The sequence below is a fragment of the Dermacentor silvarum genome, chromosome 1, assembly GCF_013339745.2.
Source record: "Dermacentor silvarum isolate Dsil-2018 chromosome 1, BIME_Dsil_1.4, whole genome shotgun sequence".
Classification (NCBI taxonomy): domain Eukaryota; kingdom Metazoa; phylum Arthropoda; class Arachnida; order Ixodida; family Ixodidae; genus Dermacentor; species Dermacentor silvarum.
The window spans coordinates 19,510,084-19,522,285 of NC_051154.1; the positions used below are offsets into that span (position 1 = coordinate 19,510,084).

General features: G+C 40.7%; 1 protein-coding gene across 1 annotated transcript in view; it reads left to right on the forward strand.

The window, feature by feature from the left end:
• LOC119456018 (transcription elongation regulator 1-like) overlaps nt 1-12,202 on the forward strand; it is a 113,080-nt gene that overhangs the window by 75,254 nt on the left and 25,624 nt on the right. Inside the window, exon 9 of the mRNA XM_037717613.2 lies at nt 8,600-8,770. Coding sequence (XP_037573541.2) covers nt 8,600-8,770 — 171 coding nt within the window. The remainder of the gene's footprint in view (nt 1-8,599; nt 8,771-12,202) is intronic.

Below are 12,202 nucleotides of genomic sequence, written 5' to 3' on the forward strand. Positions count from 1 at the left end.
TGTCGGATGAATCCTTTTATTCACTTGTTCCCGTCGCTTCCGCTTCTCTCTTTGTTAGTTGCCCGTCGCTTCCGCTTCTCTCTTTGTTGGAAAGCTCCCTTCATTGGTGCTTTCACAAAGCTGGTCGTCCTACATGCTGTTTAAGATTCCCATCACACTGAAGCTTTTGACAACAGTGTCGAATAAAACCGCATGCCATGTGTTAAAAATCGACGTGCACTCTTCTTGCAGCAGTGCCCTCCGAGTGTGCCTTAAAGCACTGTGCAGCTAAACCTGCTAAACAACATGCCTCAGCACAGCTGATACGCAAGGAGGTTTAAAAAAAAATATTTCTTCAAAACCTCCTTGTTGAAGCTTGCTGGATGTATGCCATGTGAACACGATTCAGCGGGATATGGGAATATGATGGCGATGCCATTGTCGGCAGGGCAGTAACTAGTGCTATCTGGTAGAAACTTACGGAAATTGATAAACATGCTGATGCAACCTCCGAGATCACAACAGTGTGCCAATGCAATCTTGGAGGCCACCACGCACCTGGGTATGTGCAAGACTTTTCGTGCTTCATAGTGGGGCTATGGGCCATACATAAGTAAATTCAGTATAATATATTTTTCAGATATTCTTCTTCTTTATGTAGGATGTGCATTCAAAACTAGAGCCACGATTTCGTAACGATGCCTTTCCCGATACTATTCCTTTTTGCGCTTCATCAGTGGTCAGAGTGACGTTCTGCCCACATTATCAGTGGGATCAACCAGCCTTGAACGGTGGGTGAAAAGAGGAATAGAATCGAGTGAAAGGAAACGCTACAAAATCGCGGCCCAGCTTTTGTGCAAGGTCAGCATTTTTTCCTATTTAAAATATCCTGACAAGTGTGGGAAAGATAGCACATAGTGATCAGCACTGTTGCCTATAGTGCTATGCTTAAAGTGCTGAGAACGCCAGTCCTTGGTTAAATATTGAGAAAAATGAACCACCTTGCATGCCAAGAATTGTAGAACAAGACCTATACTTACTAGCCTAGTGAAGCCCTGTCTGTGTTTTAAATGATCGCAGAGAATTATGAGAGATATGGATCCACTTTTTCTACTTTTAGAATGACTGAATTGAATTTCTCCATTATTATTATTATTTTTTGCACAGTTGGTAGTTGAGCTCAATTCTTACCAGCACTCATTAATAATCAAAAACATCAGCAGCAGGCTTACCCACAAAGCCCAACTTTGTAAGTCATGTTTTAGATTAATTGTTCTCTGTGAGTAACATCTTTTGAGATGGAAAACGCATTTGCAGCTGCTATGCCAAACTTTGTGCTCTGAACTTAAAGCAGGAGAAACAGCCACATACAATGGTATGTGCGAGATGAAACATCTGTGTTTAAACAACTCATTTTGTGCCAGATGATGTTATTTATTCGTTGTATGTTCAAGCTAAATAGGTGTGCTCAAAATGCAGTAACACCTGCAAGTAGCCTTGTGAGTTAAAAAAAAGTAAGAGCGTCAAAGAAATTGTATAAGCAAGATGGATTGCAAGCTTCTGAAAAAAAAAAAAAAATTGTTATGCGTTATGGTTGCAGCTAGTAGTGTACTCAGCTCTGGCACTTCCAAATTTGTTGTTGTGAATCTAACTGGAATCCAACTTTGAAGAACTTCGACTAGGTAGTATGTTAAGCTGTTGACTACTTTGGGTGTGCGAATAGTGAAATTTTGGTTTAAATCAAAATAGAGAGGACTGGTATGTTATTACGGCATAAAAATTGAAATGCAAGATTTTCAGTTTTCTATTTTTCTTTCACAAGGGGACATATTTACATATTTACATATCATGTGGTCATGGCCAGAGCAGTTACTTAAGGGCTTGCAAAGTGCCTCGAGCGTCCAGTCGGGTGGCAATTTTGCTCGTAATCACTGGCTTCTTTCACGCTCGGAAAAACACTTTTATGTAACACGTATTAAGCAACAGAAATCTGTATCGCGAGTTTTTCATGTTGCTTTACAATTTTCTCATTGACCCGCACTTTTCATATAATTATAATATTTGAAAAGTTTAATTAATTAAGACTAATGTAATTAGTTGGAATGCAAAAAATGATCTATCTCCAGGCGACAGCAAACGTTACCTTGGTTCTGTCCAGCTATGGGGCATTTGCATATCTTCAAATCTTGGTGCATGATAGTTGGGACACGCTGTTTAATAACTAAGTTGTTTATATGTTAAATAACAAAGGGCCCAGTATACTTGCCTCGGGCACACCATGTCTGTTTGAAAGGCTTCATTTTGCACTACCAATTGCACTACCATTTGCACTACCAATAGATACGCACTGAACACGGTCAGTTGAATAACTAGTAATTAAATATAGTGCAGTGTCTCGTACACCATACAGTGAAAGTTTCTGAATAGGTGTTGTATGGTTTATTCTATGTAACGCCTTTGAGAAATATATGTATATTCGGTGTGTAGTTTTTTATTTTCAATGTTATAAATGATTAGTTCTTTTTGTCATAGAAGAGCCAGTTCTGTAGATTTTTGCCTAAAACCAAACTGTTTGCTCGTAATTAACTTAAATGTATTGAGAAACTCCACTAGTCGTGATAAAATATATTGTTCCTGTCCCTTAGAAAAAGTTTGCTAGATACTGGTCAATAGTTAACTGAGCACATCCCTAGAGCCCGATTTATGCAATACAACTCTTTTTTTCAAGTGGAAATATACCTAGATTAAGAGAAATATAGTAGATATAAGTTAATATGGAGCAGATATCTTCAATAGCAGGCTCAATTTTTAAACCAAGTGCATCCTCACTGTTCATCTTCATGCACCTAAATGCTGAGAGCACCGCAGAATTGCTGCACTTCGAAAGAAAAAGACTGCTTATAGGAGAATTGATAGAATCTGGCGTTCTTGAGTCATATGTACTGTCAACTATTGTAGCGTAATCATTGAGCTTATCTGCTAATTCACTACCGCTATAATTTACGCCCTGAATCATAATACAATCTGGAATGCTTTGCTGGACGCTGCCTAATAGTGAACTTAGTTTTCTCCAGAGAAGCCTTTAAACTGTAATACCTTCGAACATGTTAAGGTGATAAGCATTTCTTGCGTTGTAGTGCACGTTAAAGAACCCCAGGTGGTCAAAATTAATCCGGAGCCCTCCACTACGGCGTGCCTCATAATCAGAACTGGTTTTGGCACGTAAAACTCCAGAAAGAAGAAAGAAGTAGCCTTGCCCAACCTTGATTTCAGACTTGTACACAATGCATGACAAGCTGCATCTCTTCAGAGCACATCTTTGTGCCTACACTCTGAATATGTATTTAGCCACACCGAGTGACAGATTTCACTCTGGATAGCTCAGTCTTGCAAAAAAAGTTGAACAAAACTTTGGACAAGCTGCATCTCTTCGGAGCACATCTTTGTGCCTACACTCTGAATGTGTATTTAGCCACACCGAGTGACAGATTTCACTGTGGATATCTCAGTCTTGCAAAAAAAGTTGAACAAAACGAGCTTGCTGTCAGGTACAGCGTTCTTTGAATTTCCACTATAAGTGTATACCCATTATTCAAAAGTAGGTGGGCCTGAAATTCTGGAAAAAAAATTATAATTTTTGGCAACTCTGTAGATCAACTTATCTTATAGACAGAATTGAATGCATTGAAAACCACGCTGCCAGGTTTGTTTCTGAAAATTAAGCTTCCACAGCAGTATTACATTAATTAAAAAAACAAAAAACCTTGGCTGGCAAACACTAGCCTAACACCGCTTAGCAACGAAATTAGAACTTCTTTTCCGAATTTACTCTGGTCTCGCAGGAATGAGCAAGAACTTATACATTTTTCTGCCCCATTTCATTTCTTAGCAATATGGTCACGAGTTTAAAGTACTTGAAATGCTGTTGCACTGATGTTTTTCGTGAATAATTTTTTCCACTTATTTTAGTGCACTGGAATAAGCTTCCTAAGAGGATTGCTCAATGTAGAATGTGCTCCAAGTCAATCGTTTTTATCGTCTTAACCAGTCGTAAGAGCATATCATTGCGCTTTGTGTAATGAACCATTCTTTCCAGCCTGTTGCTACGCTTTTTCTTTACTCCCTCTCTCTCTCTTTTTCTTTAGGTTGCGTTTGTGCCTTGCTTTCTGCTTTTTTGGAATCTTTTCGCTACAAATGCCCCCCACCTGCAATAATAATGCCCTTGTGGTGCTGCATGTACTACATAAATAAATAAACTCAGATTCTAACAGCGTGGAACTTACAAATGCACTACGATGTCTGCAATGCCATGGCATTGAGGAAATTCTCTTCTCCCTGCAGAATCTCTGGTTTGCATACTTTTGGTCACAGGTGTACACAGCAAACTCAAAATTTTAAAATGGTATGAATAAAGGTTTTGTTAATTATACACTTTCTGACTATAATTTCCCTCACTGTATGCATTTACCAAGGAACATTAAGCATCTGTAAAAGCCACATATATGTAGAGCCATATGTATGTAGCTTGCATAGCGTTTAATTAAAATGGGTGAAAGCTTATTCATTTTGAAGGCACAATATATGAGTGGCACATAAAACATGTCTACAGATAAAGTTTCAAAAGACAAATTGTATGTGTTCACATGCCACCTGGCTTTTTTTCATCACGTTGCTGAGTTCTGCTTTGGCATGAAGTGTGCACTGTGGCCTTGTATCTATATCATCAAGATGATTTGCCTTGCTGCACGCACACTAGCTTTTCAAAATCATGCATGATAATCCACACCCTAGCCACAAAACACATTTGGGCCTAATACAGTTCCACGGGTCTGCCTGTCGTGCATTATCAGTAACTGCCATGTCTGGCAATGCCTTGTTTCCATCAAGTCACCTTTTTGCTCACTAGTGACAGCGGAGTATGATTAGCATTTCACTAGAAACGCTGCGCTCACTTGCTGTATGAAACTGCAGCTCTGACAGTGTGGTGTGTCCTGCAGGTTTTAACATAAAGAAGGAAGTTTGATTCAATTAAACTAAACAGTGCCATAGTGCTGTAACTTAAGAGGTTTAAAACTCGCCAAATGTGGAGCTCTGGTGCCCATGCTTGCATAGTTAACCATTTGTTAGTGTGAAATATTTGAGTTGAACGCTAGGTGTACTTGAGTTAAATTTGACTAGATAGTGATCGAAATTCAGATATTCGCACACCCCTATGGCGAAAATTTGTCAGCAGTTTGTGTTGAAATTTCGGTCCAGCAGATTCACATCACTTCTGTTTAGTAAATAATGAGATCTGTTTTTCTGTTAATTTTATATATATATATATATATATATATATATATATATATATATATATATATATATATAGTAGTGTATTTGTTACTGGGGAACTTTGGAGATTGCTGGCCTGCCCAAGCTATGATTGGAGCTGGCTAATACAATTTGTTTTGAATAGGTGCTGAATGAACCGGAGACATGGTAAGGAAAACTGCTCCTGCTTCTCTGTGGTGTTGGCAGTAACCAAAGTCCCTATCATTTAAAGGGCTTTTCAGATTATGTGGGGAAGAAAAAAAAATGGCAGTATGCTATTGACAGTTGCATAACAAAGCTGGCTTGTTGCTGGCTGGCTTGTAGAAGCATGCTGCTCATCAAATTGTCCTTGCTGAAATGTCATTTTTTTACGAGTGCTACGAGAGTGCATCATGTCTGTTAGTAGCATAGATTAAGGTCAGAATTGTTTTGTACTTGATGTTTCTTGCAAGTGTTAGTGAATAGAAGTGCTAGATATAACTATATAACTGCATTTATAAAGCTTATCTCTATGTATGCTTTATTCATTAGCCAGCCAGATGCTGAAGGCTTACACTTTGGTGCTTCTGCTGAGGGGCCTGCTTGTAGCTCCTCACTGGTGTTATAACTCAACTTTTCTTTCAGCTCGTACTATAGAGACACTTTGCAGACATATTAAACTGTTTTGTGTTTCAGAACACTGATACTTGTGACATCTATAAAATAATGTGATCCATCGTGACAGTGTTGACACTATGCTTATTATACTGCAGCCATATTGTGTACTTCATCTCTGAAATTTGCACCACTGTGCTTGTGGCTTGTTTTTGTACAGTTTTGTTTTTTCTCTCTTATAACAGCATGTAATCATGTTGCAGCAGCAGCAACAGTGGACCTCATAACAGAATTGAGATTGTGTATAGCATATTTGTTTTCAGGACCTGATAGCTTGTTTTTTCTATGATAGGCTATGCTGCAGTGCATGAAAATATGCCCAGTGAACAAAAAAAAGGGGGATTTTTGTATAGACTGAGGAGCATGTTGTTAATGGTCCAAGCCTTCCTTTTGTACTGTTTGTATACAAAAAATATTTCTCAGCTTGCTTCATGAACACTCAGATCTATGTTCAGAGCAGATAAATATCTTGTCTGTAGCTCGACATACAAACATGCCACAGCCAAGGACCACCATTCTGTGCTCAGGAAATTATTAGTGCAGAAAGGACTGAGAAAAATTGGTTTTAATCGGTGCATTTGTGGGTGTCCCGCTATTCAATAAAAATTGCCTTATCACAAATGGATGCGGCCCATTTGCTTGCAAACGTCATTGAAAGTTCCGACTTTTGTGGCATATAAAGGGGGGGGGGGGGATTCATTAAGTTATGACTAGGGGTGTTTAAATAGTGAAATTTCCTAATCGAATGGAGTATAAATATGCGAGGAAAACTACTTCCAAATATCAAATCAAATATGAAATATTTTCTCCGTTCTAAACCAAGTGTAATTTGGTGCAAGAACAGGCTTAGATACCATATTTGATGTAGTACCGTTTGCAATTAGATGTCTGAACGACTGAAGAGCTTGTAAATGAGTAACAACGGCCTTTAATAGTAGAAGTGCCATAGCAATATCGGTAATGAAACGAGGCAACAGCACATCAGCAGATGCGCATACTGTGTTGTATTTTGAAGTATAGAAATGTGGTACTACAGCGCCACCCATAGTTTTAATGAGGTGCAAACATGGTAAGACTGGCCTAATAATACATTGAAACAACAAGTTCGTATTTAAGCTGCCTAAAAGCAAGCCATTCTGAACTTAATGGCTAGAAAATATTGAGCAAAGGTTGCATGCATTTGCTCAGAAAACTAGTGCCCCTGCGCAGCAACGGCAACTCTCCTGCAGTCCTCACTTCCATTCGAAAATTTTCAATGGCAAATTCCACCATTCAGAAATTTTGAATGGCAAATTTTTTAATCGAATCCTAATCAAAAGCCGAGAATATTCTATTCGTATTTGAAATTTGGAATATTTGGACACCCCTACTTAATGAACTGCCTATAGGGCAGTACCAGATGTAATGCAACCTTTTCTGGCTCATATTTTTTCCTTCCGTAGAAGTTAATGTGTAAATGTGCTAGGACCTTTTTCAGACAATAGTTAGGCTTTCTTTTATGCTGTAATTATGTATCAACAAACCTTACTTCTAGTTGGGATAGCATCAGGTGTGTTTGAGATATTGGGTACCGGCGCCTTCATATACCCAAGAAAGGTTTGAAAAACAAACTATAACTACTGAATTTGTTAGCTCCCTCTGCTTTTGCAACAAGTGTAAATAAGCATGCGTAAGCAATGTCATTAAGCTTTCAAAGACCAGCGTCATCCCCTTGAACGTAGGTTTTTAGGCTTGGACATTTCTTGAAAATTGCAATGCTAGCAGGAAACAGATACATGTAGATTGCTCCCCAACAAACGAGTGCATTTCATTTAAATGAACCACAGTTAGTTCACTGGGCAGCATTCTTATGTGCTGTAAAGCAGCGTTTGATGCATTAAAAAGCAAACTGGAGATTGCTGAGTAGCGCTGAGGTCTTGCAGTGATGTTTGTTGCCCAGACTGCACTGGCATATCTGATTCCCATCCTTGAGGGTGAATGTGTTGGCACATTATTTGCCAGCATTAAAAGAAGGAACATAAGCAGTCTTATGAAAACAGGGCATAGCCCTTGGTAACGTTTCAATGTGTGATTTTTGCTTAACATGTGGTATTTGAGTTTGCTTTGTTTTCTGTTCCTCAATATCATAAAAAAAAGGACAGCCTCCTTTTCATTGAATGCCTTTAAGGCACAACATTTTGCACAACATTTAACCATTCATGATAGTTTCTTGCACTGAAAATGCAAGTTTAATGTGCTAGCCACATTTGGCTGGTTATGTTCCTTCAGGATGGCATCTCTGCATTCTGTAATCATATAGCATATTGCTCCAATGTGTGGACGAGTACAGTTTTCTGCAGGTGCTTGTCAGCTGTTGATTGCAAAGTGTGAGGCTTCCACACACTAGCTCCAGCACAGGCATGGAGAGCATGCAATGTAGCAGTTTTCCCAGCTTGCTTCACACCAGTTTGCAACACTATTTACAAAGATATTTTCATTTTGACTGAACTCTTGTGTGGCACCTGTTTCTCGCAGATAGATGCAAGCTGTGCCTTCAGCTTTATGACGGTGCCTCTTTATTAAGAGCCACTTTTTTTTTTTCCTTTTCATATTGCGAAAGAGCCATTTTGATTTCAGTGCTTACCTTGTGTACTTTTTTTCTTTTTTCTTCATGTAGATGAAAAAAGATTTTCTGGACCTGCTTAAAGAACAGAAAAACTTGGACAAACACTCCCGTTGGGGTGATGTGAAGAAAAGCATGGCGGAAGATGCTCGATACCGAGCAGTGGAAAGCAGCTCCCAGCGTGAGGAGTGGTTCAAGGAGTATGTCTCCAAGCTGACCGCACCTGTGAGTCATTTACTGATCACATTTCTTAAGCTTACTGCATAACAGTTTGAATAATTGGGCAGATCGTCAAATACCCACACTTAAAAAACAAGGGACGAATGTAAAGAGACCTACACAGTGCTGTGTATGTCTTTTTACGTTCGTTCCTTGTTTTTTAAGCGCTGGTATTTGACAATCATGAATAGCCAACTAGCTGGAATTTCAGAAATTGGGCAGGCTTAAGAAATCAAGAGAAAAGACATTTTTTATTGTTTTATTGCGATAGCAATTTTATGGACACTCCAGGCAAATTTTCGTCGTCACCATGAGGTTCCATAAAAATCCAAAGTGCGATAAAATACTATCGTGCCCCTCACCATATGCTATGGGTGCGAGGGGAAGTGTGCGAGAATGAGCCACTGAGAAGGATGGTGGCTTGATGTGCGTCCATTGTTGGAGGTCACGTGATAAAGGGAGGTGAGCAGGCATTTCCTTGTCTAGCCCATCTGTCTGCCACCTGTGCCCTATCTTCGGAGGTAATCTCCCCCCCCTTGGGTACAAAGGCCGTCTTCCGTCTTCCCACACTTCTAGCATTGGAGGTCACGTGATAAACCGTGCACAAGGGAGGGTGGCTGTGTATGGCATGCTGTCTTTGCAGCCGAGCACATATGGGATCCACACGTCCTATCATGGAGGTAATATGCAGCGGGTACAAAGATTGGGCAAGCCGAGATGGCTGGTGGCCGCATGTGTGCTGCCTACCCGCACGTCTATTGCTTGGGGTCGCGAAATTTCAAGTTTTGGAGGCTCATTGAAGTGAGAAGCAGCAAAATCGTTCGTTCCCCTCTGTTTGCGCTCTTCATCACGCCAGCGTTGTGAAAGCATGTGTTCGCAGCCTGTTTGCCTGTTGGCGCATGACATCATGCTTGCTAATGCACATGACACCATTCTTGCTACTACGTGAATGTTTACTGTAATTTATACAGCCATTAAAACTACGAGTCTTCCTTTGTGTAGTTGCGTAATACTTTGCTGTCCAGAGATGTGATTGCTGCTCCAAACTGCTCCAAAGGGTGAATCCTGCTACATCCTGCTACATTTTCGATAATGTGCTCCAAAACTGCTCCAAAAGGTGTTTTCTGCTACTTTAAAAAAACAGACTTATCTAACAAGCGACATCATTTATCACACGCACTCGTCATGTGTGCACATGGAGGAAGTAAAACATGGGTGCAAGAGTCGGGCTACTAAGTGCTTGGAATGTGCTGGCTCCGGCCATTGCTGAAATGGCGCTTAGGAGGTGAGAGCGCACAACTTTCTTAATAACGCTTATGGAAAAGCGTTCTGCTGTTACAGCAAAGCCTTTTTGCGATGTGACTTTCCTGTGGTTTCGTCAAGTGGGTACATGACAGCTGAAAAATTTGCTAAGCAGGGCAACTCGTTGCACATGCTACTGAGCTTGTTTCTCTTCCTTGCACTGCTGCCATTTTGCTGTTTTCTGCTGGTGTAGCTTAGCAAGCGAGCATTGCACACTCCTAAAGCTCTTCCAGAGTCGAGTTCCCCAAATTCGCAACTCCATGTGCACTTCTACAGTTCCCGCCATTTTATCGCCCAGCCTCCTGCAAACTGGAAAGCTAAAGCAGAGATTAGAGTGGTTTGTGGTCATACTATCATCGTGACGCTGTAGTGGTTGTATTATCGTCATCCCACCTTCGTCATCTAATTTTCGTTACACCATCCTCTTCATACAGTTGTCATTCCATTGCCATGATGCCATTATCATCACACCGCCGTCGTCATTACTTCGTCATCATGCATGGGAGTTGCATGTTTTAGCGCCATAACTTTTTATGTTGAGCTTAATGATTCTTGGTAAAAATGTGCTTATTTCCCATTAAATTGGGCTTCTGCCTTCTGTAAGCTCTCTTGCTTCTCTCGAAGGCAATTTTTTCATTTGGAATAAGCATTGAGATGCTCCAAAAGCTCGCTTTTCTGCTCCAAAGCGCACTTCTGGTTGCTCGAAGAAGCTGCTCCAGATTGGCCTCGGCCAATCACATCACTGCTGTCGCTATCAATACTTTGTCCTTCGAAGAAGGCTGCGTCCTTTTTTTTTTTATTTAAAATTTTTTTTAATGCCAACTGCATGGACAGCTCATGAAGTGACTTTTGCTGGACCTACATATGTTGGAACTAGGGAGGCTGCAGCAAGACTATCCTCATGATGTCTTGGTACCTCTCTTTCATGCTAGTGATAGTATAAAGAGCAAGCACCCTTACGAAGTTTTGCTGTGAAAAACTTGACAGGCAGACTTGTTCATGTTACAGAAAAATTGTGACTGATTATAATTACTTCATTTGAAAATATAATTGATCACAGTGACCAGTTACAGCTCCACAATAGTAATTGAGGAATTACTAAAGTAATTCATTACTTCTACGCTATTTTCTTCCAACTTTGATTAACATTGCGCTAATACATTACATAGAAATAACTGGTCTGGTTCTTTCTCTGTACTCTGCAACCCTTCACACATTTATAGTAACTAACAGTTGCTTTTGAAAATTCTTGTCGGTCATCTTCCTTAGGAGAAGGTGCTCCCTAGGTACAAGGAAAAGCTGGAAGAATAGTCTGTAGGGAATTTTCAGGCATCAACTTCCGAAGCAGCCATCACTATCGAGCTATAGCAACGCCATTTACATTCATTGGCCAACATCTGGCAGAGCATTAAGATAAGCAAACGAATATTGACTGCCCAGGTCTGCCTGTCTGTACATGCGTAATTGTGAGGCTGCTGCTTGGCACGACCACAGGTGTTCTACTGTACTGTGGAACCTCGATTGTACATCCCCCAGTCATGATCCAGCCTAGATCCTGAAATTAACCTCAAGGAGGCCAAGGATAACTCAGGGAGCAGGCAGCAGGCAGCGTCAGATGAAATCGAGGCACACATGCACATCTGGGCTATTAAAAGCGCATTGGATATAAAGGCACAAATGCTTATAGAAAGCCCGACGGACTGGGCAGCGGTGTACATGGGCAATGACCTCGAAGAGGACAAGACCAGCAAGGAGGTACACTTGCGAACAGTGCAGCAAAAAGCATATCAAATGAAGAGGCACAGAGACCTCTAGAAAACCCGACGGAATGGGCAAAGGTTCGCATAGCCAATGACCTCGAAGAGTGCAAGGCAAGCGATGAAGGGCTCACCCACTCTTCCGGTGTACCCCTTGCAATAGTGACAAGTGGCCTCGTCAGGTGCGAGGACCACCCAGATAACTCACCTCGAGAGAAGGTGAGCTTGCCTGCCTGCGTCCCTGAACACCCTATAGGTCAAAGTGCAGTGAGCACAAGTACCGAAGTATTCGGTAGAAAGAAGAGATTCAAAGAAAAAAAAACAAGACATGTAAGAGAAATGTCGCATGGCATTTCAGCACGTTCTGATAACGTGCTCA